The sequence below is a fragment of the Nyctibius grandis genome, chromosome 26, assembly GCF_013368605.1.
Source record: "Nyctibius grandis isolate bNycGra1 chromosome 26, bNycGra1.pri, whole genome shotgun sequence".
In the NCBI taxonomy this organism is placed as follows: Eukaryota; Metazoa; Chordata; class Aves; order Nyctibiiformes; family Nyctibiidae; genus Nyctibius; species Nyctibius grandis.
Window position 1 is genome coordinate 5,678,659 of NC_090683.1, and position 26,455 is coordinate 5,705,113.

The following is a 26,455-nucleotide window of genomic DNA, read 5'->3' on the forward strand; positions in this document are numbered from 1 at the left end:
CGGGCGCCCGGAGGAGGCGGAGCCGCAAACCGGGGCCGGGGCCGCGGCCGGCCCAGCCCGAGCCGAGCCGTGCCGAGCCCAGCCGGACCGTGCCTTGCTGAGCCGAGCCGTGCCTTGCCGAGCCGAGCCTTGCCAAGCCGGGTCGGGCCGATGAATGGGATCGCCTTCTGCCTGGTCGGGATCCCGCCGCCCGCCCCCGCGGTGAGCGGCACTGGGCGGACTGGGGAGGCTGTGGGAGAGGGGAGCAGGGACTGGGAGAGACTGGGAGAGCGGGGACTGGGAGATACTGGGAGAGCGGGGAGCGGGGACTGGGGGAACTGGGAGTGTGGGGAGAGCGTGGACTGGGGGGATTGGGAGTGCGGGGAGCGGGGACTGGGGGTGCGGGCAGTGCGGTGCGGTGCTGGGGTCTGGCAGCGGGGCTGGGCGATGCCGGGGGGGACGGGACCGGGGCAGAGCTGGTGCCCTGGGGTCGGGGCAGCGGGGCCAGAGGGGTCTGGCCGCCCACGCAGGGCTGCGGGCCACGGGAAGCGTGGCTGTGGCGGCCCGGCCCCGGCGGCATCATGGCAGGGCGGTGGGGCTGAGGTGCCTGGACCCGTCCGTGGGGCTGGAGGCGAGACCGTGGGGCTGGAGGCGAGACCCCCAGACACCCACGCGTGTCCCTCCGACACCCGCCTGGGCTGTTTCCCCGTGGGTCCGGCTGCCCCGACCCGGCACTGGGCAGGCAGGAGCCCCCCCGCGATGTGCCCGTAGCCCCCCGAGGTTGTGTCCTGCCCCTACGTCTGGCTCCCCCGGCCTTGAAGCAGTGCTGGGGTCTGCAGCACCGCTGCCCCATGGCGTGGGCGCTTCTCCCGTGGCGTGGGCACTGGCATTGCTCCGTGGTGCCAGACCGGAGGGCGCTGGGGCGATTCCCATCTCCCCAGGAGCAGCGTGGTGCCAAGGAAGCAAAAACCCCATTTCCTGCCCATTTTGTGCCAAATCCCAGCGAAGGCGTTGGGTGGGGACGGGGCCGGTGGCGGGGGGCACGCCGGGGTGGTGCCAGGCGGGGCTGGGGGCAGTGGTGTCGGACTGGCACCGCGCCTGCTAATTTGAGCAGAGGTTGCACGTCCTCGCCCCAGCGCTGAAGTTGGCCTCTGTTCCTCAGTTCCTGGTTATTTGAACTCGGCTTCCCCGGCCCGGCGATGGGGCTAATAACCAGCCTCAAAGGATTAATTGGGGTGTGCGAAATGGCTCAGATATGAGGAGTGCTGCTCCTTGCAGCGGCTGAGCATTAATCATGGTTTCTCTTCAGATTCCTCCCTGCTTACTCCGTACCGCTGAGCGCCCGCGGTCGGATTTTCGGGGGGGTTCAAGTGGAAAACTGCTCTTCTGCTGCGTTTCGGAGTGAAACGTGCCCTCCCGGGGGGCAGCAACCTCAGTGCCCACCTTTGCCCCCTGCTCCTCAGGGACTTGGGGCACTGGGTGACTTGGGAGGGGGGTTATTTAACCCCCGCTGCCTCCCCCTGCACGTCCGGGGAGGATGACGGTGAGGAAGGTGCTTTGCAATCCTCCAGCGAGGATTTTGTGCTGCGTCAGCAGAAATCCTGCCCGACGGCCGCCCCCGGGGCTGCGCCCCACCGTCCCCAAGCCCTCGTCCCCGGCGCCGCTTGGCAAATCGAGTTTCTTAATGCTTTTATTTTTTTTCTTTTCTTTCTTTCTGAACTTGAAAGACAGGAAAAGCCTGTGCTCGGGGCTGCTGCCGCAATCCCGCCTGGCAAGCGTGAAACCTGGCACCGGCGTCGGCTCGGGGCACGCGCTGTGGTGCCGTGCCGGGGTCTGGCTGGTGGCATTTTGGGGTCTGAGAGCTCCGACCTCGCCACCGCTGTGGCTTTAACCTTGACATGTGTCACGCTCTGCGCCCGGCCGGGAGCTCTGGCACCCATCGCTCGCGCCGTGGGGGACTCGCTGGGTGATGTGTAGTGTCCTAAACCCCCCCGGACCTGGCAGCGCTGCCCCGGTGCCGTCATCGACGGCGTCAAATGCCAAGGAGCCAGAGCCGGGTGTTATTTAGGGCTCGGGGATTGTGGGCTTCAGGGGTTTGGCGGTGCAAATCTGGCAGGGGAGACGTGGTGACAGCTCTTGGGTTGGGGTCGGAGCGTGGGGGCTGGCTCGCGTGTCCCCCACGGGGTGTGGGTGCTGCTGGTGGGTGCTGCGTGGGGCTCCCGGGAGCGCTCAGGACCTCTCCCCAGTTTGTGTGGAGCCACTTGCTGGGAGAAAATAGGAGGGATGAGGGGGGGGTCGTGCTGGGAAGCCACCATGGGATGGTCTTTTATTCTCATTAAAGGGAAAAAAAAAGATGAGGTTTCAAGTCGGTGCCGGCCCATTAATACCCCGAGTTTGCCTTCAGCAGGCAGCAAGACCTGATTTAAAAAGGAATGGAGATAGATGACCTATTTTAAGCTCTCGAGTTGGAAAATATCGACCTGGCTGCCTCGAGGCTGCGAGCGGCGGGGCCGGCTGTGGGAGCCGTGCCGAGCCGAGCCGTGCCATGCCACCAGCTCCCCAAACTCGTCCGGCTTTCCAGGAGCCGGCCCGGCTTGGGCTGCCCAAGGGATTGCAGCCGGGGTGGCTGCTTCAAACCTGCCGCCGACCTCCTGGCCACGTCCCAAACGTCTCCGGCGCTGGCTCAGAGCACCCGAAGCGGCTGACTCCCTTCTCCGCGGCTGCTTATCCCCAGGATTTCATTAAGTCTTTCCCTAATTGCCTTCTGGGGCGCTCACACCTCCGCCGACGCGGCTGCGTGTCGCAAGACCCACGGCGTCGCGGCCCGGCGGGTCGGTGGGGCTCGGCTGTGTGCCCAGTTTGGTCTGTGCCGTGCGAAGCCGCGGGGTCCGCAGCCCCTGGGCGAGTTGGTTTCCCAGGGTGGGAGGGTGCCAGGATGGGCACAGGGTCGGTCCCACTCCACACCCATACTGGGAAAAATGGGAGCTGAGGGCGAAGCTGGAGCTGGGCTCTCCGCAGGGAAAGGAGAGGGAAACCTGGGTCAAGAGCTGAAATGAAACACAGGGGACCACAGGGACCGATCCTGCCCTTGCCCTGGGACCCAGCGGGGTCCCCTGCCCTGCACCCACAAGCCTTGCGTGTGTGGGACCCCGTTGCAGCAGGAGGGAGCGGGGCTGCGCTGAGCCGTGCCCGACCCGGGCTGGGGAGCAGGTTCCTGCCATCACCCCCGAGCCCAGCCGCTGGCACAGCCCCAGGGGGCCGGGTCCCCCCACAGCGGGCAGGGCTCTGTGGCCCCCCACTGCCCTGCCACCCGTGGGGCAGGACCGGCTCTGCCATAAACCCCCACCCTCGGTGGCACCCCCAGACCTGCCACCACGCACCCCAGGGTGCCCGCAGCAGCCGTGCCCCCCCGCAGCCACCCCCATGGTAACAGTGGGTCCCTTGATGGGGCTGAGCGCGTGGGGCAGCCCCAGGGCGGGTGGGACAGAGCCCGGTGGCTCCGGGGGACAATTGTGCCATTGTGGCACATAGTGGGCCCTTTCTGTGCCGTGCGAGGCGGGGGGGGGCTGGGCTGCGGTGCCAGCGCTTTCGGGGGGCAGCGTGGTCCCCAGTGGGGCTGGCGGTGACTGGTGTGGTGCAAGCGGTGGGACGCTGATGTCCCCAAAGCCATGTCCCCAAAGGTGCCTCCTGTCCTCGCTGGGGCCCGAGGGACCCCGCTCGCCTCTTTATTTTCTTTATTGTCACCCTCCAGCGAGGGATGCAGGAGCTGGCACTTGGGTGCATCCTCCCCGCCCAAGCATCACCCATCGCCCTCCTCCGCAGGCAGCACCCCAGAGAGGTGTGACAGGGTCCCTGAGGGGTGCATGACCACGGTGCCCGCCCTGTGCCCCCAACCTGGAGTGGGGCAGGGGCTGGAAGGAGCGGGCAGCCTTCCCCTGCCCTCCCCGCGGAGGGTTTTCCGCCGTGGGGGAGCGGGCGCGGAGCGTGAGGTGCCTCTCGGAGCCGCTGGAGGAAATGGCTCATTGTTAGCGCGGGTGAAAAAAAAAAGAGAGCCAAAAAATGGCAATAATGAGGCCAGGTTCTATTTGAGGGTTTCCATGGGAAAAACAGGAAGCGGAATCCTGGTCCTTTTCTAGGGCTCGCTGCCCATGAGGACAGGGCAGAGAATGAGGAGGAGGATGGGGATGAAGGCAGCTTCGGTCCCGATTCCTCGTGGGCTGGGAGATAAACCTCCTCCTCGGTGTCGCTCTGGCTCCGTGTTTGCCAGCCTCTCCGGTGCCATCGGGCACGTCCCCGCTGAGCTCAGACCTGGTGCGGCTCCGGTGCGTGTCCCTTGTCCCCACCTCGGAGCCACTGTCCCCCCTGGCACCGTGTTAAGGATGAGCCGTGTGGGCTGGGGGCACGGAGGGGGCTGGTGTAGGGGAAGAGGTCACGGGGGTGGGGGTGCCGTAGGGAGCCGCTGCGTTAACGGGGGATGCGGTGTCCCCAAAACAGTCCCCGGGATGTCACCGTGGGAAGCCACGCGCATCCCCCGGCCCTGCAGGTCTGTCCCTGTGCCGCGGTGGGCTCTGGCAGGCAGAGCGTGGTGCTGGGCGTTGGGGAGGGCCGAGCTGGAGCCGCATCGTGGCCCATCACCGTGGTGCTGGGCTGCGAGCGGAGGTGACCACACGTGGGCAGGGTCCACGGGTACGCGCCCGCATCAGTGCGGTGGCATCAACCTGCGTGGTGGCCGCTGGTAGAGCTGTGAGCGGGGCTGGTCCTGCCCCGGGAGCTCGGCCGGGGATGCCAGCGGTGGTGGGGACCAGCACGGGCAGAGCCACGTGGGCGGAGGGCTGCGGTGGGCACCGGGGCTGGCAGCCTGGCGAGGAGAGGTGGGGAAAGGGGACGGAGCTCTGGCTGCGTTCCCAAATTTCTCTTGATGTGGCACCAGGGACCCCCGAGCCAGGCGAGCCGTGGGGGGACCCGGCAGGCTGCTGACGGGGCTGTGAGGGAGACGCTGGCGAGATAAAAGCGCGTTGGGAAGGAAGAGGGCGATTTCCTTCCCCCCGTTAACACCCAGCGTGGCGCGGGAGGGGGGTCAGAGCCAGGTTGTGGCTCCGCTTCTCTTTGGCGCTTTGGTGTCACCGGGGCAGCGTCGGGTGATGGGGATGTGGGTGGGGGTCCCCGGCGTGGGGTGGGATTTGGCAGCGGGTTGAGCCGTGCCCATGGTGGTGCCCACCCAGCCGCTCGGTGCTGCCAGGCCAGCATCTCCCGTGGGACCCCCCTGTCCTGGGCCTCCCTGGGAGGAGGGGGGGGAGCCCCCCGAGCTCGAGCCGTGGGTCCCAGCAGCCATCCCTGATCCCCCCGTGGGGTTTGCCCGGGCACAGCGGTGCTGGGAGCGGGTCGGTGGGTGCTTGGGTGCTGCCAGCAGCCAGGTGGTTGTGGGGCCGGTGGGAGAAAGAGGCGACTCTTGGGTGTCTCAGTGGATGCTCAGAGCAATCCACGTACCGTCCTGGTATGTCCCTGCCCGGGCTGGGACGTGGCATGGGGGCTGCTGGCAGCCCAGAGGGTTACTGGTGGGTTACTAGGAGGTTACTAGGAGGTGCCCAGGGGGTTACTGGGAGGCACCCAGGGGGTTTCTCTCCATCACTGAGGTGCTGCCTCCCGTTCCCGGTGCTGCTGCTCCCCCGTGGGATGCGCATCCCCTCCCCGGTGGGTCCCAGCCCACCTCCCTCCTGCTCCCTGGGGGTGCAGCCACGCTGTGCCGGGGTGTCCTGGGGTGGGCACATGCCCGCTGTGTTTGGTGCTGCACCCCAAACGCTGCCTGAGCTGGGTGGCACCGAGGGGCGTGGGTGGGACCCCTGGGACCCCCCCTGTCCCCGCCACAGGTGGGAGCAGGCAGCGGCTTTGCCATATAAGGGCTGGAATTGGGTTATTGTCTCAGCGTGGTTTTCTCCTCCCCGAAAATCCCATTAAACCCTCATTTTTCTGACCCTAATCTCAGCTCGCTGTTGGGGGGGGATTAGTGTTTGCCCCCCCAGCCCTGTGTGCTGCCGGAAAGGGGTGCCCGAGGAGGGAGGCTGGGGCCGGCCGCTGCCCGTCCCTCTGTCCCCTGTCCCTGCCCGAAGCGTGACGTTATCCTCGCTGCGTGCCAGGGGCTGCGCTGGCAGGGACCCACGGCCGCAGCTGGCGGGGCCGGGGCACGGAGCGGGGTGTCACCGCGGTGTCACCGGGGTGGGAGAGCAGCAGCCATGGTGGGGCTGGGGGGTGGCATTGGTACAGAGCCCTCCTGGGGCAGGGGGCTGGGGCAGCACTGCCTTCGCCCGGCTCCTCCGTGCCTCAGTTTCCCCAGGCGCAGGCAGTGAGGCGACGCCGGCGGCGTGGGTGCCCGCATGCGTGGGTGCCCGTCCCGGCGGTGCATGCCGGGAGCGCCGCCTTCCCCCCCCCGCTCCCGTTTGGCCGCGGATGTAGGACACTCCTGTGCAAAACAGGCGCTTGGAGGGCGGCCAGGCGCTCGCATTCCTCGCGCTGGAATCTGCCCCCGCCAGCGCCGCGTGACCTTTGGGCTGCGGGAACCATCCTGGGGCTCGTCCTCCCCTCGACACCCCCCCCCCCACCCCGGGGGATGGGGACCCCCTTCTCCAGCCGGCCCCTGCACCCCCAGGCTGCTGGGGCAGGTCCTGGCTGGTTGCTCAGGGTGTGAGTGGAGGTGGCAGGATGAGACCCACTGTCCCCAGGGCAGCCAACGCTGCTCCAGTTGCCCCGGGACCCCCGGCTGGAGCCAACCCACCATGGGAGGCTGCTCTCCCCCTTTCAGGGGGGAAGCCCCCCCCGGCACTGCTGGCACCCACAGCTCTGTCAGGGACATGTCCCCAGGCTGGGGACACAGGGTGGCTCTCATGGAGACCCCCGGCACCGGGTGACATCATGGTGGCCCAGGAGGAAGGTGATGACGGATTTGGGTCCCGTGTTTCCCCATCCCAGTTTCTCCCTGGGCTGCTGGCGCAGAGGCACTGGGATGGTGTCCTGGGGTGCGCTGGGGGTGTGCAGCCAGGTCCCTGGGGACGTGGCTGCCACCGAGCCAGGCGAGGTCCCTGGCAGGGCTCGGGGCAGGCGCTGGGGCTGGTTCGGGGCAGAGCCGTGGCACCTTGGCCAGGGGACGCGCTGGGGACATGCTGGATGCCAAAGCACTGCTGGCATGGAGGGGTCTGTGTGGCATCACAGCCTGGGGTCTGTCCCCTCGCTGGCACCCGGTGCGGGAAGTGGGTGCCTGGCGTGGGGACTGGGTGCCTGGCATGGGCACTGGCAGGCTGGTCCCGCTCTGGTGGGGTGCAGGGGGCCGGCCCCGAGGCTGCGGGCTGCAATCCCAGCAATGCCCGGCATCTCCCCGGCGCGGCCGCACGTGCCTCTCCTCGGCCTCCAGCGCGGCAGGAATGCGGCGCGGGACCCCTCGTGCGGGGACGGGGACGAGGGAGATTTGCTGTCCCTGCCTGCAGGGTCGACACTGGGGAGTCAGGATTGAACCGTGGGGGCTGGTGGCTCCGTTACCTGGGGAACAACAGGGACCTGCTGTGCCCACAGCCCTGGGCATCCCCCAAAACGGGAGATGGGGCTGAGGGGGTGGCTCTTGGTTTGGGTCATGGTGGGAAGTGTCCTTAGAGCCACCACCCTTTGCCACAGGCACTGGGCAGGGGAGGTGGGGGGCTGTGTGTGTCCCCAAGGGGCTGCACCAGCAGAGCCTGGGGCTGGATACGTGTCTCCGCTGCGTGGACTCTGCTGGGCGCTGGGGACAGAGAGGGGACTGGGGGGGTCTCGGAGCCCCCCTGGTTCCCCCCTTGCAGAGCCCCGCGGTGACTCGTCCCCCCGGCTGAGCAGGGGTGACACTTGTGGCACCCCCCCAGGCTGTCCCCTCCCTGTCCCCGGCATCGCCCGGTGCCATGTGGCGAGTGAGCGGAGGAAGGAAGGAAGGGGCCGGGAGGAGGGAGAGGAGGAAGCGGGGAGGGTGGGATGTGGGAGGGTGCCCGAGGGGAGGGAGGAAGAAGGGGGCGGCTGGAAAAAAAAGAGAGAAAGAAAGAAAAAAGGGAAAGTCCGGGCAAAGTGACCCCACAGGCGGCGGGGGCTGGCGCGATGGGGGGTGATGGGCTGGGCACGCTGCTCCCTGCCAGCAGCTGGAGCCCCAGCCTGCCCTCCGTCCGTCCCTCTGTCCCTCTCTCCATCCATCCCTCCGTCCATCCATCCCACCCTCTGTCCATTCCTCCCTCCCTTCATCCATCTGTCCCACCCTCTGTCTATCCCTCTGTCCTTCCATCCCTCCTTCCCCTCTTCCATCCGTCCCTCCCTCTCTCCATCCCACCCTCCATCCATCCATCTATCTGTCCATCCCTCCATCCCACCCTCTGTCCATCCCTCCATCCATCCCTCCGTCTATCCATCCATCCCACCCTCTGTCCTTCCTTCTGTCCCTCCATCCCTCCCTCCCCCCTTCCGTCCATCCCTCCCGTCCATCCCTCTGTCCATCCCTCCATCCATCCCTCCCTCTCTCCATCCATCCCACCCTCTGTCCATCCCTCTGTCCCTCCATCCCTCCCTCCCCCCTCCCGTCCATCCCTCCCGTCCATCCCTCTGTCCATCCCTCCATCCCTCCCTCCCTCTCTCCATCCATCCATCCCACCCTCTGTCCATCCCTCTGTCCCTCCATCCCTCCCACCCTCCGTCCGTCCCTACCCGGTGCGGGGGGCTTGCTGGGGGGGGCTGTGCCGCTCACAGTGGGTGTGAACCAGCGAGCGACCAAGCGTGTGAGGCATGTGTGCGCAGCCTCCCCGGGCTGGGAGCCCCACACGTCGCCCGAGCCACACGCCACGGCGCAGCTGGCCCCGTGCCCTCCCCGGCAGCCAGCCCCCGCCGTCGGGTTGCCCAGCTCGGGGGCTGAAGGCGGTGGCGAGCCCATGGCTGAGCGCCCTCACCGCCGCACCTCCAGACCCGGACCGCGGCCCCATGGTGGAGGAGAGCGCGGGCGGCGGGCAGCGGGGGTCCCGGCGGGTGCCCCCTCGAGCCCCCAGCCCCGTGGTGGTGGTGAGCAGGGGGCTGTGGAGCGTGGAGCGAGCCGGCAAGGGCTGGCACCCGGAGCGCGCCGTCGGGGTGGACTGCAGCTCGCCCGAGCCCCGCTGCATCTGGCTGAGCACCCTGCGCCGCCACGCCGCTGCCCCCGAGCCCCGCCGGCCCCCGGCCCCCCGCACCGGCACGTGCCACCGGGTGAGAACCGTGCGGCGGGTGTCACGGCTTGGTTGGGGGGTGGGATGCTCTGCGGGGCGGGGGGCAGGGGCTGGGGGGCTCCCCCGGTGCGGGGGGTGGCCTGGGGCAGCGGTGCGTCCCCTTCGTCCCCTCCCGTGCTGGAGGAAAGGTCTGGGGTCGGGGGTCCTACCCCACCGGGGGCTGTAGGGCTGGGAGGACCCCTGGTGCCTCGCTCCCGGGAGGGGGGACGGCTGGGAGGTAACCGGCCCCTTGCAGGGACGCAGGGGACAAATGGCTGAGGTGACAAATCAGGTGTGGACCCCATTGCTGGGGGGAGCTGGAGCGTCTGCGGGGGGGGCTTTGCAGCCTGAAAAGCTCCAAGGCAGGATGGGTGAAGAGGGAAACTGAGGCACAGTGGTCCAGGGAACCACTGATGCTGTAACGGGTACAACGCATCTGGGGCCGTGTCCCCCATCCCTGCAGGTCGGTGGTGTCTTCACCCATCCTACCCCTCTGCGAGGCTTGTCCGTGCCGGTTAAAATCAGCGGGGTGCATTCAGCTGTCAGCTTAAAAATAATCCGGCGAGCCGGCGGGTGACACAATGGAGGGCACAGATGGGGACGGGCACCCGGGGGGCGAAGGGATGGGGGGTCCCCGTGGGAATGTGAGGAGCCCGTTGCCAACTGGTTTTGGGTCACCAGTTGGGGGGTGCAGGGAGGGTTTGGGGGCTTATAGGGAGTTTTGTCCCCCCGTGTGGTGCTGGTAATGGGTTTTCTGGCTCTGCTGTGCTGGTGTGTGGGGTGTGTGCTGGTGTGTGGGGTGTCACAGCTCTATGTTTTGGGGGATCTGGTGTCCGCAGGCACCCGAAGCCCTGGTACCCCCCAGGTTTGCACCAGTGGTGATGGAGCAGGTCCGTGGGTGCTGTTTTACGGTGTTGCCTCCCGGGCTGCAGTGCCAGAGCACCCCAGGGACCCCAGCCCCATAGGGACAGGACCCCCCAGCCCCGCCGCAGCCGTGCGGGACGTGCGGGCACAGGGGGTGCAGCCCGGCCCCGCTGAGCCGCCGTCGCCTGTCCCCAGGGGCAGGGAAAAGGCCCACTCAGCACCGGCGGGGACAAAGGCTTTTTGTGCCTCGTCCCTTTGTGTGTCCCCTCGCCGCTCCCCCACCCCCCCCAGCCATCGCTTGGACCGAGAATTTTAACACCCTCGCCCCGGGATGGGGCTGGCTGCGGCGGGGCAGGGGGTGGCACTGGGGCAGGGGATGGCACTGGGGCAGGACCCCGGCTGTCCCTGTCCCCATCCCGCTCCCGGTGGCTCCGGTTATACGGGAGCTGGGTGCTGCGGGGGCATCAGGCAGGGCCGTCGGCTCCCGTCGGCCACGGGGCTGGGGGATGCGCAGCCAGATGTGCAGCCAGATGTGTATCCACATCCCTCGCTGGGGCTGTGCTGAACCCTCCCGAGCTCCCGGTGCCAGGCAAGACGCCCACGGCTGCTCCGGCTCTGCCGTGGCCCCGGTCCCCGTCCTGACACTGGCACGGGGGTCCCCGTCCCCCTTGGCCCCATCCACTGCTGCGGGCACCATCCCTTTGCCGGAGCCGACGTGGTGCCAGGTCCCTGCCCCGGCTCGGGGAGCAGCATCCCTCATCCAGCCGCCTCCGCGGTGTCACCGGACGGGGACCTTTTGTCCCCGACTCCCCCATCCCTCCTCCTGCCGCGCTGGCTCCTGGGGCCCAGCCAGACCCCCCGGCACAGCTCATTTCCCCCCTTTTCTTTTCTTTTTATTTTTTAATTTCCTTTCCACCCGTCTTCTCCCAAAAGGTCCCATACGAGGAGTCTTGGGGGGGGGGGGTCTGTGGGGGCTGGGAGTGGGGAGGGGGTTCCGAGGAGCAGAGCGGCTTTTCCAGCAGATTTCAGCCCCCAACCCGGGGCTTTGAGGGGGCTGGTGGGGTGGGGGGGCTGACTGCCTACACCCCCCCTCCCAGAAGTGACATCTTCCTCCTCGTCCCCTACAGCCAGAGCTGGGCCGGAGAGATGAGGCGTCCCCGAACGCCCCTGCGCCCCCCGAGGGACCCTTGCCCTGGGTGGGCCCCAGGACGGTGGTGCTGCGGAAGAGCTCGCAGGGGGGGTTCGGCTTCACCCTCCGCCACTTCATCGTCTACCCCCCCGAGTCGGCGGTGCACAACCCTGCCCAGGTAGGGCTGGGACCTGGGGGGGGTGGGGGGGCACGGGGACCTCCAGAGCTGCTGGAGCGGGACCCCGAGGGCTGCCCCACGGCTCCGGCTGCCCCACGGCTCCGGCTGCCCCACGGCTCCGGCTGCCCCACGTCCCGGCGCTCGCCGCCTCCTCCCCGCGGGCAGGGAGCTGGGGTGGGAAGTGAGTCACAGGGTGGGGAGAAGCAGCTCACAGGAGTCCCCGCTCCGCGTCCTCCGGCACAGCGCGTTCCCCAGGCGCCCGAGCTCCCCCAAATCCTGCCCGCACCGGCAGCACGGAGCTGACCCGTCCCCGACAGCGTGACTGTGCCCAGGAGCTGTTGGCACAAGGGTGGCCCGAACCCACCCACTCCCCACTAAAGCATCCTCCGAGGGCGAGGGACCGATCCTGCCCCGCGGTGCCGAGCCCTGCCAGGGCAGGAGCACGTGGGGCCGCGTGGGAAGGAGCCGGATCAGCGCCGGGAGGTGGAGATGCTCCTGGCAAGGGGCTGGGAATAGCCCCCGGCACCCGTCTGAGCCCGGGCAGGGTGCGGCACGGCTGGCTCAGCACCCGCGGGGGCCGGCGAGCGGCCAGGTCCGGGGGCTGAGTTTCGGTGGCGTTGACTCAGCGGGGAGGGTGACGCAGAGCTGCGCCCAGCGCCGGCAGCGGGGCTGCCCCGGGGGCCGGGAGGGCTCCGAGGAGGGGCAGCGAGTCCGTGCCTCCAGGGGACCTCGGTGGCCCCACGATCTGGCCACCGAGTCACTCGGCGCGTGGGCAATGGCGCTGGGCGTGTGCCGAGGACACGGGACGTGGCTTTCCCTTCCCACCATGCGATGGACACCGTGGAGAGATGCCTCCAGCCTCCTCCTCCTCACCGGGAACATCCCCTTGTCACGCTGGGATGGAGACTGGTCCATTCCCAGCGCCCCAAAGTCCCCTTCCCGGGGGTCCCCGTCACCGGGACCCGCTGCCCGGGCGCTGCGGTGGGGTGGGTGCCAGTGGGCACCTCCATCCTTCCTTGGGACCCTGCTGTGGGGGCTCGGACTGTCCTCAGCCAGGTTTGGTGGCCCGGGAGAAGGGTGAGGGCAGAGGGACACGCAGGTCCCGGAGGAGCTTTGTGGGGCTGACACCCCCCTGGTGTCCTGCTGGTCCCCCCCCCACCGCTGCCCTGGCCAGGCCACCAAATCAGTGTTTTCTCTTCTCTTGCAGGAGGAGGAGGAGGACGGGAACCGAGCAGGTGAGCACCGCACTGGGGACCCACGGGGACCCCCATGCAGGGGGGTGTCACCGCCCGGGTCGGTGGGCGCAGGGGTCCGGGTCCCAGCGGGTGTTGTGGCAGGGGACCCCGTCCCCATCTCTGCTGGCTGGCACCACGACCCTAAATAGGGGCTGGCGGTGAAGTGGCACGGTGCTTTGGTGGCACTTGGCGTGGCAGACGGGCTCGGTGTCCCCAAAGCCCTTGGGAGGGTCGCAGGACTTTGTGCCCAAGGGGGTCTGTCCCAGAGCCGGAGGGGCTGCGGCGTGGCCAGCACCGGTCCCCGCGGCGGGTGGCTCAGCCGAGCGCGGGGTGTTTGGGGACAGGGACACGGTCCCGGAGGCTGGCGGTGACATGAGCCGATGTGACGGCGTCAGGAGGGATCGGCGCGCTGGCGGGGTGACGCGGCGCCGGGGCTGGCAGCGGTGACCTGACCTGGCACCCGGTGCCCGTTGGGGCTGGGGGGGGACACCCACCTCGCTGCCCGGGGTGGGGATTCAGTGTCCCTTGTTGGCACTGTGCCACCCTCCCACCGACCCACCCACCCACCCGGTGCCTTTTGCTCTTGCAGAGGAGCTGGGGCGGGGGGCGATGGGTGCTGGGGGGCTGACCGAGTTGGGGGCTCGGGCATGGCAAGGAGGGCACGGGGAGGGGACAGGGGGGCTGCTTGGCTGCCTGACGCCGTGTCCCCGGGGAGCAGGTCCCCCCCGGAGCCGCCTGGAGCCCGTGGACACCATCTTCGTGAAGAGCGTGCGGGAGGACGGGCCGGCGCACCGGGCTGGGCTGCGCACCGGTGAGCAGGGCGGGGGGCCGGGAGCTGCTCGTGGGATGCACACCGTGTGTCCCCTCCTCTGCAGGGGACTTTCTTCTGCTCTTTTTCTCGCATTCCTCCTCCCCCCGTCCCCTCCCTGGCACCGCGGGGGCTCTGCTCGCACCCAGAGCAGCGTTGCGATCCCCCGGGGTCAGGCTGCCTCTGGGGTCCCCACAGCTCCCCTTGCCCCTGGCAAAAGCCTTGGCCACGTTCAAACCCTGCTGTGTGGGACAGCCCAAGTGCCACCAGCTCCCCGCTGACGGGTGGTGACACTGTCCTCTCTGCAGGGGACCGGCTGGTCAAGGTGAACGGGGAGAGCATCATCGGGAAAACCTACTCGCAGGTCATCGCGCTCATCCAGAACAGGTGAGGTGACACAGCGGGCTGTGACCGGCCCGTGGGGCTGGGGACGTCTGTCCTCTCGCTGGGGATCCGGCCGAGCTCCATGGGGGCAGGTGGGGACCAGCCCTGACCACCCTGACCCCTCCGTCCCCTCTCCCCGCAGTGACGATGTGCTGGAGCTCTCCATCATGCCCAAGGACGAGGACATCCTCCAGCTGGTGAGCGTGCCAGGGCTGGGGGTCCCAGGTTGTCCCCTCCAAACTTGAGGGGCTGCTTCTGTCCCTGCCCACTGCTCCATGCAAAGTGCCCTGATCTTGCTGGGGACACTTGGGGACACTTGGGGACAGGGCTCCACCAGCATCCCTGGGTGCAGAAACAGAGGTACCAGGGTCAGGGAGGATGGGGGATGTGGCCCCTGGCTTTTGGGGGGGTACCCTTGGGCGTAGCTCTGGATCTCAGGATCTGGCTTGTCCTTGGAGCACCCCGAGCAGCTCTGCTGGTGGTGGGCTGAGGTCTGGGGCCAGTGGTGGCCCCAGCAGGGTGGCCTGAGCCGGCGGGTGTGCTTAGGGCTTTGCCCGGTGCTCCTCCAGTCCCGGCTGCCTCCCAGGGCTCTCCTGGCACTGCTGCCACCAAAGCTTCTGGCACCCACCCCAGGTGGCACCACTGCTTGGCCCCAGCGTGAGGGACCTGGTCCTGCTGGGCTGGGGGGGGGTCTTACAGCCCTGGCAAGGGGGGGGGGAATGTCACATTGTCACATCTGTGCCTGCCCCAGGCTCGGGGGATTCCCCGGGCGTGACGTTGGAGGTGGCTGTGAAAAGTGAGACGGGGGAGCGGGGCCCGGCCAGGCGTGCCGGGGTATTTTGGGAAGGAGAGAAGGGGGGGGACAGAGGGGGGGCAGCTGGGCGCTGCGGGGCCAAGGGCCCTGCCCAGTGCTGGGGGGTCCTGGGGGAGAGTGGGACCAGGGGGGCTGCAGCCAGCCCTGCCCAGTGCTGGGGGGTCCTGGGGGGCTGCAGCCAGCCCTGCCCAGCTCGCCCCGACAGGGGGGTTTGCTTGCGGGCTGGGGAGCAGCAGAGCATCCCTGGGCCCCCCCCTCACCCCCGTCCCCCCGCAGGCGTACTCGCAGGACGCGTACCTGAAGGGCAACGAGCCGTACTCCGGCGGGGCGCAGAGCATCCCCGAGCCCCCCCCCATCTGCTACCCGCGGAAGACGTACCCGTTCCAGGCGCGGGGCACCGAGCCCCCCACCCCGGGCCAGTCCCCGCTCGCCACGACCACCCTCGCCGGCCCCCGCAGCGAGGCGGGCGGCAGCCCCGCGCACCGCCCCGACGAGCCGCAGCCCGGGGGTGCCCCCCCGCGCCCTGCCGCCCCCCACACCCACCCCGGCTCCTTCTCCCGCACCGGCTGCCCCAGCAACGCCGCATCCTCCCTGCCCGACCGCTACGGGATCCCCCCCGCCGCCCCCTCCTCCTGCTATGGGGTCCCCAAGCCCGTCCCGGAGCACCGGACTCACTGTGGCTTCAAGGAGGGCGCCGGGGGGTTCCGGGGGTCCGGGCAGCGGCCCCCCGGCCGCGAGGAGTGCCAGCAGGCTCTGTGCCGCTGGCTGCACCGGCGCAGCGCCTCGGAGGAGCGCCGGCACCCCACGGCCCCCCGCTGCCGCAGCGCGTCCCACGAGCGCCTGGGGGGCTCGGCGGTGGCCCCCCGGGGCTGGCCCCACAGCGCGTCGCACGACACCCTGCTGCTGCTGCACCCCCCGCCCCGCGCCGACCGCTGCCCGCGCGCCTACGGGCGCTCCGGGGAGGCTCCGGAGCCCGGCGCCCTGCTCTGCCCTCGCCTCTACCGTGCCGCGTGGCTACCAGAGAGGGTCTGCAGGGCCACCGGCACCGCCGCCGGGCAGCACATCCCACCCTTCGCACCTTCCTCCTCCTCCTCCTCGCCGCGGGAGCCGGCGCACAAGCCCCCGTCGCAGCCCAACTTGCCCAGCGTGGACGATTCGGGCTACGTTGGCTACCGGAGCTACAGCCCGTCCTTCCAGCGCCGCACCGGGCTGCTGCACGCCCTCTCCTTCCGCGACCCGGCTTTCGGGGGGCTGCCCGCCTTCAGCATCCCGCAGCGGCCCGAGAGGGGGGTCCCCGCCGCCCCACCACCCCCCGGCCCCGCGCCGGGCCCCAGGGAGCGGCAGCCCGAGAGCAGCCGGGCGCCGGAGCAGCCCGAGGAGCGGAGGGACGAGGTGGTTTTGCGGCAGAAGCCGCCCACGGGCCGCAAGATGCCCGCGCCGCTGCGGCAGATGAACTTTGTCTTCGCCGAGGGGGTGAAGGAGACGGACATTTGTGACCCCCCGACGGCCGGCGGCAGAGGGGACAGGCCGGTGGCCGAGCAGCAAGCCCGGCGCGTGGCTCCTTTGGCGGCCCCCGAGGACTCGCTGGCGTCCATCCCCTTCATCGGTGAGTCAGGAGGGGGGGGGAGCAGGTCCTGTGCCCGAGAGGGCACGTTTTGGGGGGGACAGAGCATGTGGCATGGCTTCAGAGCATCCGTCCATGGGTGGCATGGGGACAGGAAGGGACCATGCCAGCAGCACTCGCGGTGCCCAGCACCCCGCAGCGCCCAGGACCCCGCAGCGCCCATCACCCCTCTGGGCACGCTGTCCCCAAGCAGGGCTGCAGGCCCTGGGGGGGCCAGGGTCTGGGCTCGAGCAGCCTCACCATCCCCTCTCTTGCCTTGCACCCCCTGCCCAGCCCCTGGTACCTCTCACTGGTGCCCAAAGTGGGGACAGGGATGTGTCCAGGGTGACCCACCCCCCCCATCCCACTCAGGACCTCCCTGCCTGGCCGCTCTGCCCCGGGGGGGACCCAAATGGGTCTGGGGGAGCTGCCAGCTCTGCCCCCTCCCACACTGCAGAGGGACCTGGGGCTTGATGGGGCCGGAGGGGCTGGGCTGGGGTTGGGGGGGCTGCGGCGAAGCCTCCGTGTGCTCAGGAGCTGCTTCACCGCTGGGCTGAGTGTTGGGTGATGGTGAGGGTTGGGGGTCCTGGGGGTGCCCCCCGGCCTGGGTACCCCTCAAGGAGGGCAGCCCGGGGTTGCTCTCCCTGGCTGGAGCAGGGGATGCTGGTGGCATTGTCCCAACGGTGCCCTCCGGTCCCTCTGGGTCTGGGTGCACCGGTGGCTCCTGGCTTTGCTGGGGGTGGGAGCGTGTCCCCCAGCCCAGCCTGGGCACCTGCAGACCCACCACCTCCCAGAAGCACCTGGGGGGGTCCCAGCACGCACTTCCCCACTCCCCCCACTTCAACGCTGCCCACCCCTCTCGCAGATGAACCCACCAGCCCCAGCATCGACCTGAAGGCCAAGCACGTCCCCGCCTCCTCGGTGGTCTCCAGCGCCATGAACTCGGCGCCCGCCGTCGCCACCAGCCCCTCCTCGCCCACCTTCGCCTTCGCCCTGAGCCGGCACTACTCCCAGGACTGCAGTGAGTGCTGGGGGGGGGTCTGGGGAAGGGGTAGATGGGGAGGAGCAGCCCCCAGCCCTGGAGCCGGGCTGAGCAGCGTGTGCTTTGCCCTTCGCCCCCCCTCGCAGGCAGCATCAAGGCCGGCCGCCGCTCCTCCTACCTCCTGGCCATCACCACCGAGCGCTCCAAGTCCTGTGACGATGGTCTGAACACATTTCGGGACGAGGGGAAGATCCTAAGGTAGGGCTGGACCCCCCCCTTCCCGTCCCAGCACCGCGTGGCTCCTGTCCCCTCCCCGTCGGCCCGCTCACGGGGGCTGCTCTCCTCCCAGGAGGATGCCCAGCCGGGTCCCCAGCCTCCGCATGCTGAGGAGCTTCTTCACCGATGGGGTGAGTGTTGGGTGATGGTGAGGGTTGGGGGGTCATGGGGGTGCCCCCTGGCCTGGGTACCCCTCTAAGGTAGCCCAGGGTTGCTCTCCCTGGGCAGAGCAGGAGTGTTGGGTCATGGTGAGGGTTGGGGCTCCTGGGGGTGCTCTCCCTGGCTAGAGTAGGGGTGTTGGGTGATGGGCAAGGGTTGGGGGTCCTGGGGGTGCCCCCCAGCCTGGGTACCCCTCTAAGAGGGTATCCTGGGGCTGGAGTAGGGGATGCCGATGGCATCATCCCAGCGGTGCCCTCCGGTCCCCCCGCAGTCCCTGGACAGCCTCGGCACGTCCGAAGACGCCCGCTCCAAAAGACACTCAACCTCGGAGCTCTCGGACGTCCCGTTGAGCGCCGTGAGGAGGGAGGGCTGGCTCCACTGCAAGCAGCTCCTCACCAAAAAGGGGAAGGTAGGCGGGTACCCCCGAGCCCGGCTGGCGATGCCAGCGATGGTCCCCGCCGCCGTCGAGCATCCCTGAGCTCCGTGCTCCATCTCTCGCCCCCGCAGAAGGTCGGCGGAGGCATCCGGCAGTGGAAGCGCGTCTTCGCCGTGCTGCGCGCCCGCTCGCTGTACCTGTGCCGGGACAGGGACCGGCGGGAGGCGGCCACCGGCGCCCCGGCCCCAGGTGAGGAGGAGCCGCCGATCAGCATCCGAGCGTGCCTGGTGGACATCTCCTACAGCGAGACCAAGAGGAAGCACGTCTTCCGCCTGACGACCGCTGACTTCTGTGAATATCTCTTTCAGGCAGAGGATCGGGAAGACATGCTGGCCTGGATCAAAGTCATCAGGGAGAACAGCAAGGCTGAGGGCGAGGTGAGAGCCTCACGGGGCTCCCGGCTGCCTCTGGCTCTCCCGGCACTAACCGCCTCGGCTCTCTCCGGCTCTTTGCCTTGTGCTGCTTCCCCCAGGCCAGGGCCGCCCCCGTGCCGTGCTCCCAGGGGGGCACGGGGGGCTCACGGCGTCCCGAGAAGAGCCCTGGCCAGGGCAGGGTGCGCCGGGGGTGCTCGGCGCAGGCTCCCCGTGCTGCCAGGCAGGGTCGGTGCCGGCCGGCGGCGTTGGGTCGTGCGGTGTGGCTGTGCCGTGGTGTGTCTGCGGTGGTGGTTAGAGAGAGAGATTTGGCAGGGAGAGCCCTGCCCATGGTGGGCTCGGTGCTGCCGGTGCTGGCACCGGGGTCAGGGCTGAGCCCACGCCGGGACAGCCCCGTGGTCTGTGCGATGGGTCGCTCGGGTCTGAGATGGGGAGAGCTGCTCCCCGGAGGGGCTGCGGGGCTGGATGTGCCAGCGCTGGGCTGGCCGTGTGCCATGTCCCCCTGTGGTGCCAGGACGGCTGCGTTCGGTTGCGGTGGTTGTGCCAGCGGCGTGGCAGGCTCCGGCCCCAGAGGGTGCGTTGAGCTCGGAGCGGTCTCTGGTTCTCTGGAGGATGCAGGGGGCTCGAAGGGGCCGCACAGGGCAGGTGCTGCCAGGTTGGAGCGCGTGGAGCCATCCGGGCACCCGCCGCGGTGCTGCCAGGCGGGCGGCGTCCCGCAGGGATGGGTGCGTGTGGTCGGATGCTGCGCGGTGCGGGCAGAGATGTGCGTGGTGCGGGCAGAGGTGTGCGTGCTGTTGGGTGACGTGCCCGGCAGCTCAGAGCCAGCGATGGAGACCCCCAGGGCAGCGGGGACCCGGTCCTGCCCTCGCCTGGTGCCCGGCAGAGCGTGGACTCGCCCTGGGGACGCGCTGCTCAAGCTCCCCCTTCCCCTCTTCTCTCTGCCTCCCCAGGACCCCGGTTTTGCCAGCCAAGCGCTTATCAACAAGAAGTTAAATGACTACCGGAAAGTGAGGTACGGCCCGGGGGGCGGTGGGCACCGGGCCCCCCCGAGCGCTTTATTCCCCCCGTGGTTTAAAGTGATGGAGCAAAGGCAGCGCCGGAGGTGCCAGCTGCACGCGGGGTGCTGGGGGGGTCCCATCCAACCAAAGTGGCACCAAGCAAAGGGTTAAAGTGGCCCAGGACACCCCGTTGCCCGGTGTGGGGTGCATGGGTAGGATACAGGGCAGCCCAGGAGTGATGCCAGCGTTTGCCGGGAGGTTTTAGCGCCGGGCTGGTGCCCCCCCAGCCGTGCCCCACCTGAGCCCCTCGCTCTCCCCGCAGCCCTGCGGGCACCAAGCCCGATTCCTCGCCCAAGGGCTCGCGTGGGCTGGGGATCCGAGCCGAGTTCCTGAAGCAGACGGGAACCAGCACGCCCCGGTCCCCCAGGCAGGATGCGGCCGTCACCAAAGGTAGGTGCCACCCGGGGGCTTTGCCCGGCCCTGGGACTGCTCGTCCCTGTAAGGCAGCAGGGATGCTCTTCCCATTTGTCCCAGCTCGTTAGCAAATGACCCTGTGGGTTTCTCTCCCCAGATGAGAGCAGCTCCCAAAAAGCCCCGTGGGGCATCAACATCATGAAGAAAAACAAGAAATCTGCCCCGCGGGCCTTTGGCGTGAGGCTGGAGGAGTGCCAGCCTGCCCCGCACAACAAGGTACGGCCACGCCGGCAGCGCCAGCCCTCAGGGACCCCGCGCGGTCCTGGCACCTCCGTCACCCCCTCCCTGTCCCCGCAGAACGTCCCCCTGATCGTCGAAGCTTGCTGCAAGGTGGTGGAGGACCGAGGGCTGGAGTACATGGGCATCTACCGCGTGCCCGGGAACAACGCGGTGGTGTCCAGCCTGCAGGAGCAGCTCAACAAGGGAGCCACCGAGATCAACCTGCAGGATGAGGTGAGGGCAGGGTGGCATGTCCCTGTCCCCAGCCCTGTGACCGTCCTCATCCCCATCCCTATCCCAGTGCTTCTGGGATGCTCTTGGGGCTGTTGGTCTGGTCTGTGGCTCTGTCGCCATCCCTGTCTCCATCATCGTCCCTCTCTCCATCATCGTCCCTCTCCATCATCGTCCCTCTCTCCATCACCGTCCCTCTCTCCATCACCGTCCCTCTCTCCATCACCGTCCTTCTCTCCATCCCTCTCTCCATCGCCGTCACCTCCCCTGGCGTGCCAGGGCCGCCTAGCGGTTGGTGGCAGCAGTGTAGGTGGCACGTTGGGGACACATTTGTCCCCTTGCATCTCACCATGGCACTGCAGTGGCACAGGGCTTTCCTTGCCAGGCGCAGGGTGGGGACAGCCATCCTGCCGTCCTCATGGCCACTGTGGTGCTGGCTGGTGTCCCGCTGGGTGTCGGTGGCCTGGGACTCCCCCAGGCTTGGGGACTCTCTCCGGTTGCCCGGCGTGGTCCCTCTGAGCAGCCCCTTCTCTCCCCCGCAGCGGTGGCAGGACCTGAACGTCATCAGCAGCCTGTTGAAATCCTTCTTCCGAAAGCTGCCCGAGCCCCTCTTCACCGACGGTGAGTCGCTGCGCCCCAGCTGTGCGCTTCCCCGGGGGCCATCGGGACCCCCAGAGTGGCCACAGATGACCCTGTGCCAGTGGCCACGTGTCGATGGCCCATACCGGGCTGACCAGCAGCCCCAGAGCCCGTCCCAGCTGTCCCTGTGTTGGGGACAGGTCCCCAGCCCCTGCGACAGAGCGACCCAGCGCCCACCCGAGGCAGGTGGCCCTGCACACCCCCTCCTCGCCGAGTCCCCTGGGCCACCCCTTGTCCTTGTCCCATCCCAGTGGGACCCACCAGCACCCAGCCCCCTCCCCAGCATCCCTGGCTGGTGCATCTGGGGGTCCCTGGCCCCCGGGGTGCCCTCTCCCCTCCTCCTGGCTCTGACCCCCCCCCCCCCATGTCCCGCTTTCAGATAAGTACAACGACTTCATCGAGGCCAACCGCATCGAGGACGCCAGCGAGAGGATGAGGACGCTGCGGAAGCTGGTAGGGAGATGGGGCAGGGGCTGGGGTGGGGTGGAGGGCACAGACCTGGAGCCCCCCTGGGGCTCGGGGAAGGCAGGAGGGGTGACCCGGTGCCTCCCCACAGATCCGGGACCTGCCAGGTCACTACTATGAGACGCTCAAGTTCCTGGTGGGTCACCTGAAGACCATCGCTGACCACTCGGAGAAGAACAAGGTACCATCCGCCCACCCCACGCACCCACCAGGGGCCAGGTGGGCTGTCCCGGCCCCCTGCCCCACCTCAGCCCCCCGCTCGTGGCCAAGGGGTGCCCACGGGTGGGTGCTCACCCCAGCTCCCGTTGCAGATGGAGCCCCGAAACCTGGCGCTGGTGTTCGGCCCCACGCTGGTGCGCACGTCCGAGGACAACATGACCGACATGGTGACGCACATGCCCGACCGCTACAAGATCGTGGAGACCCTCATCCAGCACGTGAGTGGCACCGGTGGGTGCGGGGGTGTCGGTGTGGCCGGAGGGGGGTCGTGGTGCCCCCTGGCTGCGCACCCCGAGCTCCCAGCGCTCCTCGCCGCTCCCTGACCCCTCTCCTGTCTCCCCCCCGCAGTCAGACTGGTTCTTCAGCGACAAGGAGGACAAGGGTGAGAAGGTGAGTCCCGTCCGCCCTGGGGGGGTCCCGCTGTGGGGCACAGTGGGGGTGCAGAGCCCCGGGTGGGAGCCGGGGTGCCGGTGGCAGCCACCTGACCGCCGTGTCCCCTCCCCTCGCAGACCCCAGTGGAGGAGAAGGAGGCTCAGGCCGTGCCCAACATCGAGTACCTGCTGCCCAACATCGGCAGGACCGCGGCGCCCGGCGATGCCGCAGGTGAGGAGCAGCGCCCGCGGCACCAGACCCCCCTCCCCACCCTCAGCACCCACCCAGGTGCCTCCCCAGCCGCTCCGGCCCCCCGCGCTCACACCAGCCCACAGCAAACCCACACATCCTGGCACCCTCTTTGCCAGAAAGCGGGGACATCCCCCCCAAGGGTGCCAGCAGAGCACCCCCCTGCCCTCTCCCATCACCCTTCTCTCCGGTGGCTGCTCCTCGTCCCTCCGGCAGCCTGCGGGACCCCTGCCCGCGCCCCCCGCTGCCAACCCGGACACCGGGAGACTTTGACGTTCGACTGATTTCTTACGTTCTTTCCTTGAACTTCTCTGTGCTGTCCTCTTCCTCCTCCTCCTCCTCCTCCTCCTCTTCCTCCTCCAGCGGACCTCCTCGAGAGCTAGAGCGGGTACAGTGCCGATGCGGGGTGCATTGCTCACGCACTAACTGCCCCGGGTGACCACGAGAGAGCGGGAGCAGGGGGGACGCAGCGGGAGGGGAGGGGGCCCTATCCTGCCCAGCCACTGTCCCCAGGGTCCCCAGCGTCACAAGGGGCAGCCGAGCCCCTGGGGACCCCCAAATCCTTTAACCCTGGTTCTCCCGCATCGTTGGCCGGTGGCTCTGGGGCTGCTGGGGGCATCCCCTGGCAGGGGGGTGGGTGTCCCAGCACTGGCACACTCGGGGGGGTCCCAATGCCCCAGGGAGGGTCAGCACCCCATGTCTGCCTCCCCCTCTCTCGTCGTCAGCAGCTGCTAACCCCATCCCGGGGCGGGCGGGCGGGAGAGGGTGTCTGTCTTGTCCGTGTCCTTCACACCATGGCAGCAGGGCCAGGGCTGCCTGTCACCCCCGTGTCCCCACCTGTCCCCTGACCCCGTGGGGAGCGGGGGCAGCCCCATGGCCTGTCTCACCCCCCTCTGCCACAGCCCACCCCAGACCCTGCTCCGAGGCTGGCTGTGGGGTTGGGCCGGCTCCCTGTGCCCCGTCTCGGTGATGTGGCGGTGGCAGTGCCATGCCCGCCCCCGGTGCCATCTGTGCCCCGTGGCCATGGGAGGGTTGGGGTCCTGCTGCTGGGGTCCTGCCTGTGTTTCCTGGCTGTGTGTGCCTGTGTGTCCCCCTCCTTATCCCCGCTCCTCACCTTGGCAGTGCCGGGGACCCCCCCGTGCACCACCAGAGCCCTCCCCAGCCCCCCGGCACCTCCTGGGGGTGCAGCCAGTCCTGTCCGATGGCCCCGGCATGTCCCCATACCCATTTGGGGGAACAGAGCAGCATCCCCCAGCCCTACCCACCGAGCCCCCTCCCCAGGACGTGCCCACCCCCGGCGCCTGCCTAACCCCCCCTCTCTGCTCTGCTCTACAGGCTCCACCTGCAGCGGCTCCGCCAAACCCAAGGTAAGAGGGTCCCGGGCAGCGGGCTGGCAGGGTGGGACGCGATGGCGGGGGCACGGAGCCTGTCCCCAACCCCGGCACCGCCATCCCTGACCCTGGCGTCCCCCTTTTCCCAGGGCACGTGGCCGTCGCGGAAGGCGCCGCCGCACCGGGACCTCCTCGCCATCCCCTTTGTCTCGGCCGCCGCCCGCAAGAGGAGGAAGAAGAGAGAGGCCGAAGGCGTCGGGAGCAGCACTGACGACGACGCGGAGCGCAGGGACACCCCGGGCCGGGAGCAGGAGGACGAGGGGACCGTGGCCACCCTGCCAGCACCCGGCAAAGCCCCCCGCGGCACCGGCGCCGAGCCGGCAGCCCCCAGCCCGGCCGGGATGGAGCAGGAGGGCTCCGGGGAGCCCAGGGGTGCCGGGCCCGAGCCGGCGCCCGACGCCCGCTCCATCGTGTCGGGCTACTCCACGCTGTCCACCCTGGACCGCAGCCTGTGCTCCGAGGTGCCGTCGGTGGCCGGGAGCCGCGGGGAGGAGGCGGACGACGAGCGCAGCGAGCTGAGCCACGTGGAGACGGACACGGAGAGCCGGGAGGGTGCCCGGCCCCGGCCGGGGCAGGGGGATGCGGGGGACGAGGACAAAGGCCCCCCCGGCCGCCCCTCCTTCAACTCCCACCGCCTGATCCAGTGCGACACGCTGGCCCGCAGGAAGCTGGGCCGGCCCCGGCTGGGCGGCGAGACCCCGGCACCCACCGGGGAGGACCCCCCCTACCCCGGGCGGCCCTCGCTGCGGGAGCAGCTCCGGCAGCGCCTGCGGGGCTCGGCCGAAGACGTGGGGGTCCGCCTGCGCCGGGCCCACTCCCCCGAGAGCCGCCGCAGGAAGGGCAGCTGGCGCCGGCACACCGTGGTGGTGCCGGGGGGCCTCAAGGACCTCAACTTCAACGAGTGGAAGGAGCCGCGGGGGCTGGAGGTGGCCCCGGGACCCTGCCGGGGGGACAAGGACTCGGGGCTCAGCAGCCTGGAGTCCACCAAGGCCCGGCCGCCGGCTCCCACCCCGGCACAGCCCGGCACCACCAGCCCCCCGGGCAGCCCCCCGGCCCCCCTGCGCTTCCCCCAGTGCCTCTGACCCCCGAGGTGTCCCCCCCACCACCACTCCCCGCCCCAGCCAGTGTTTAATTTAAGGACTCGCCTTCGTTCGTGTATTTAATTGTGCTCTGTTATTTAACGAGTCTCCGTGGCCCCAGTGCCGCAGGTGGGACAAAGCCACCTTGTCCCCTTGCTTTGGGGACCAGAGGGTCCCGTGCCGCAGCCTGGCCCCATCTCACAGTGCCCCGGCCCCCGGGCAGTGCCGGGAGGGTCGGAGGGGGCTCACGGGGACTGTCCCCACCCCGGGCAGTGGTGGCCCCGCTGTCCCTGGCCGCGGCGGTGCGAAGTGCAGGCGCTTCCCTGGGTGCTGCGGCTGCCCTTGCCGGAGCCCCTTCCCCACCCTGGGGACATCGGGGACCTCGGTGCCATCACACCGACCTGGCGTGCTCTGTGCCGGGGGTCTGGGCTCTGCGCCGAGGTGTGGCTGAGCCAGGGTGGCCCTTGGCGTGACAGACTGGATCACCACGGGGGGGACGGGAGTGGGTGTGACGAGAGGGGGTGACACTGCCATCCCCTGCACCCCCAGGAGCCGCAGCCACAAGCTGGCAGCAGCTGGGGACCAGTGTGCGGCACGGCGTGGCACAGCATGGCACGGCACAGCACGGCACAGCCCCCTGCCCACCCCGCTCCCCTTCCTGCCCCCCCAGGCCAGAAGCACTTTGAAGGGGGGGGGGGGGTGGTGCAGCCGCCGGGGTGGACGCGGCTGGTGGGGTCCCAGGGACCCCCGGCCTCAAGCACACGTGCCACGGGCTCGGGCGGCCACTGCCGGGGCCACCAAGTCCCGTCACTGTTTCTCCATGTCGTTCCCGTACGTTACGCAAATATTTGCTGTAAAGTTGTTCTTTTTTCCCTTTTTTCCCCTTTTTTTTTTGTGTAAATACCGTCTCTGCCCCTGTAACATACGACAAAGGATTTATAAGGATTTTTTTAAGGCGTTTTGCTCAGCGCAAGGGCCCAGCTCCGGGCCAGTGTGGACTTTTTAAACCCTCCTGCATGTCCCCCCGCCCCGGCGTGTTGTACCCCGGGATGTGCCAAACTGCCCCCCCAGACCCCTGCAAACCCCCCGCTTCGGGCCCCCCCCCCCCAGCTCCCCCCTCTATATACTGGAAATAAACTGGTTATTCGAGGAGGTGGGTCCCTGCTGTTATTGCTTCCCCTGCTTGGGGGGGACATGGACCCCCCTGATAAAGCCCAGGGAAGGATTTATCCTGGATTTTCTATGAGCCTGGGGGGGAAGGAGATGGATCCCCCCCCACCCTGCACCCCCTGACCCTCCCCAGGGGATGTGGGGCTGGGACCAGGGTGGTCCTGGGACCAGGGACGTCCCAGCACAGCGACACACCAAGACCAAACCTGGGAGGGGGGAAAAAAAAAGTACCAGAGAGGGTAAAAAAAAAAAAAAAAAGTAATTTTTATTAAAGCCAGACACTCTGATAGAAAAGAAAAGTAAAAAGGAAAATAAAAAGCAACCCTTTGTCATCGGAGTTTGCGAGTTACAATGGTCACGTTGCGCACAGAACTACCCATGGCACCCACAGCGACACAGGGACAGCGAGGGGCGCGGGCGGGGGCGCGGGGGGACAGCCCCCCCCACCTCCCACCTCCACCCTGGGCAAGGCTGCTTTTGTTTTTTTATTATTTATTTTTT

At 68.9% G+C, this 26,455-nt stretch overlaps 1 protein-coding gene across 1 annotated transcript; it reads left to right on the top strand.

Annotated features, from left to right (window-relative positions):
• The first annotated feature begins 43 nt into the window (after positions 1-43).
• On the top strand, positions 44-25,924 carry ARHGAP23 (Rho GTPase activating protein 23). Its single transcript, XM_068418676.1, has 24 exons — positions 44-201; positions 11,201-11,380; positions 12,588-12,615; positions 13,334-13,426; positions 13,732-13,810; positions 13,950-14,004; positions 14,898-16,227; positions 17,090-17,245; positions 17,353-17,464; positions 17,556-17,613; positions 17,913-18,050; positions 18,149-18,454; positions 19,399-19,460; positions 19,769-19,896; positions 20,018-20,136; positions 20,218-20,373; positions 20,913-20,991; positions 21,389-21,462; positions 21,566-21,655; positions 21,786-21,911; positions 22,042-22,083; positions 22,203-22,296; positions 23,650-23,681; positions 23,795-25,924. Exons 1-24 carry the CDS (start codon positions 151-153, stop codon positions 24,785-24,787), a joined length of 4,581 nt encoding a protein of 1,526 aa, XP_068274777.1. The 5' UTR covers positions 44-150; the 3' UTR covers positions 24,788-25,924.
• Positions 25,925-26,455: the final 531 nt, after the last annotated feature.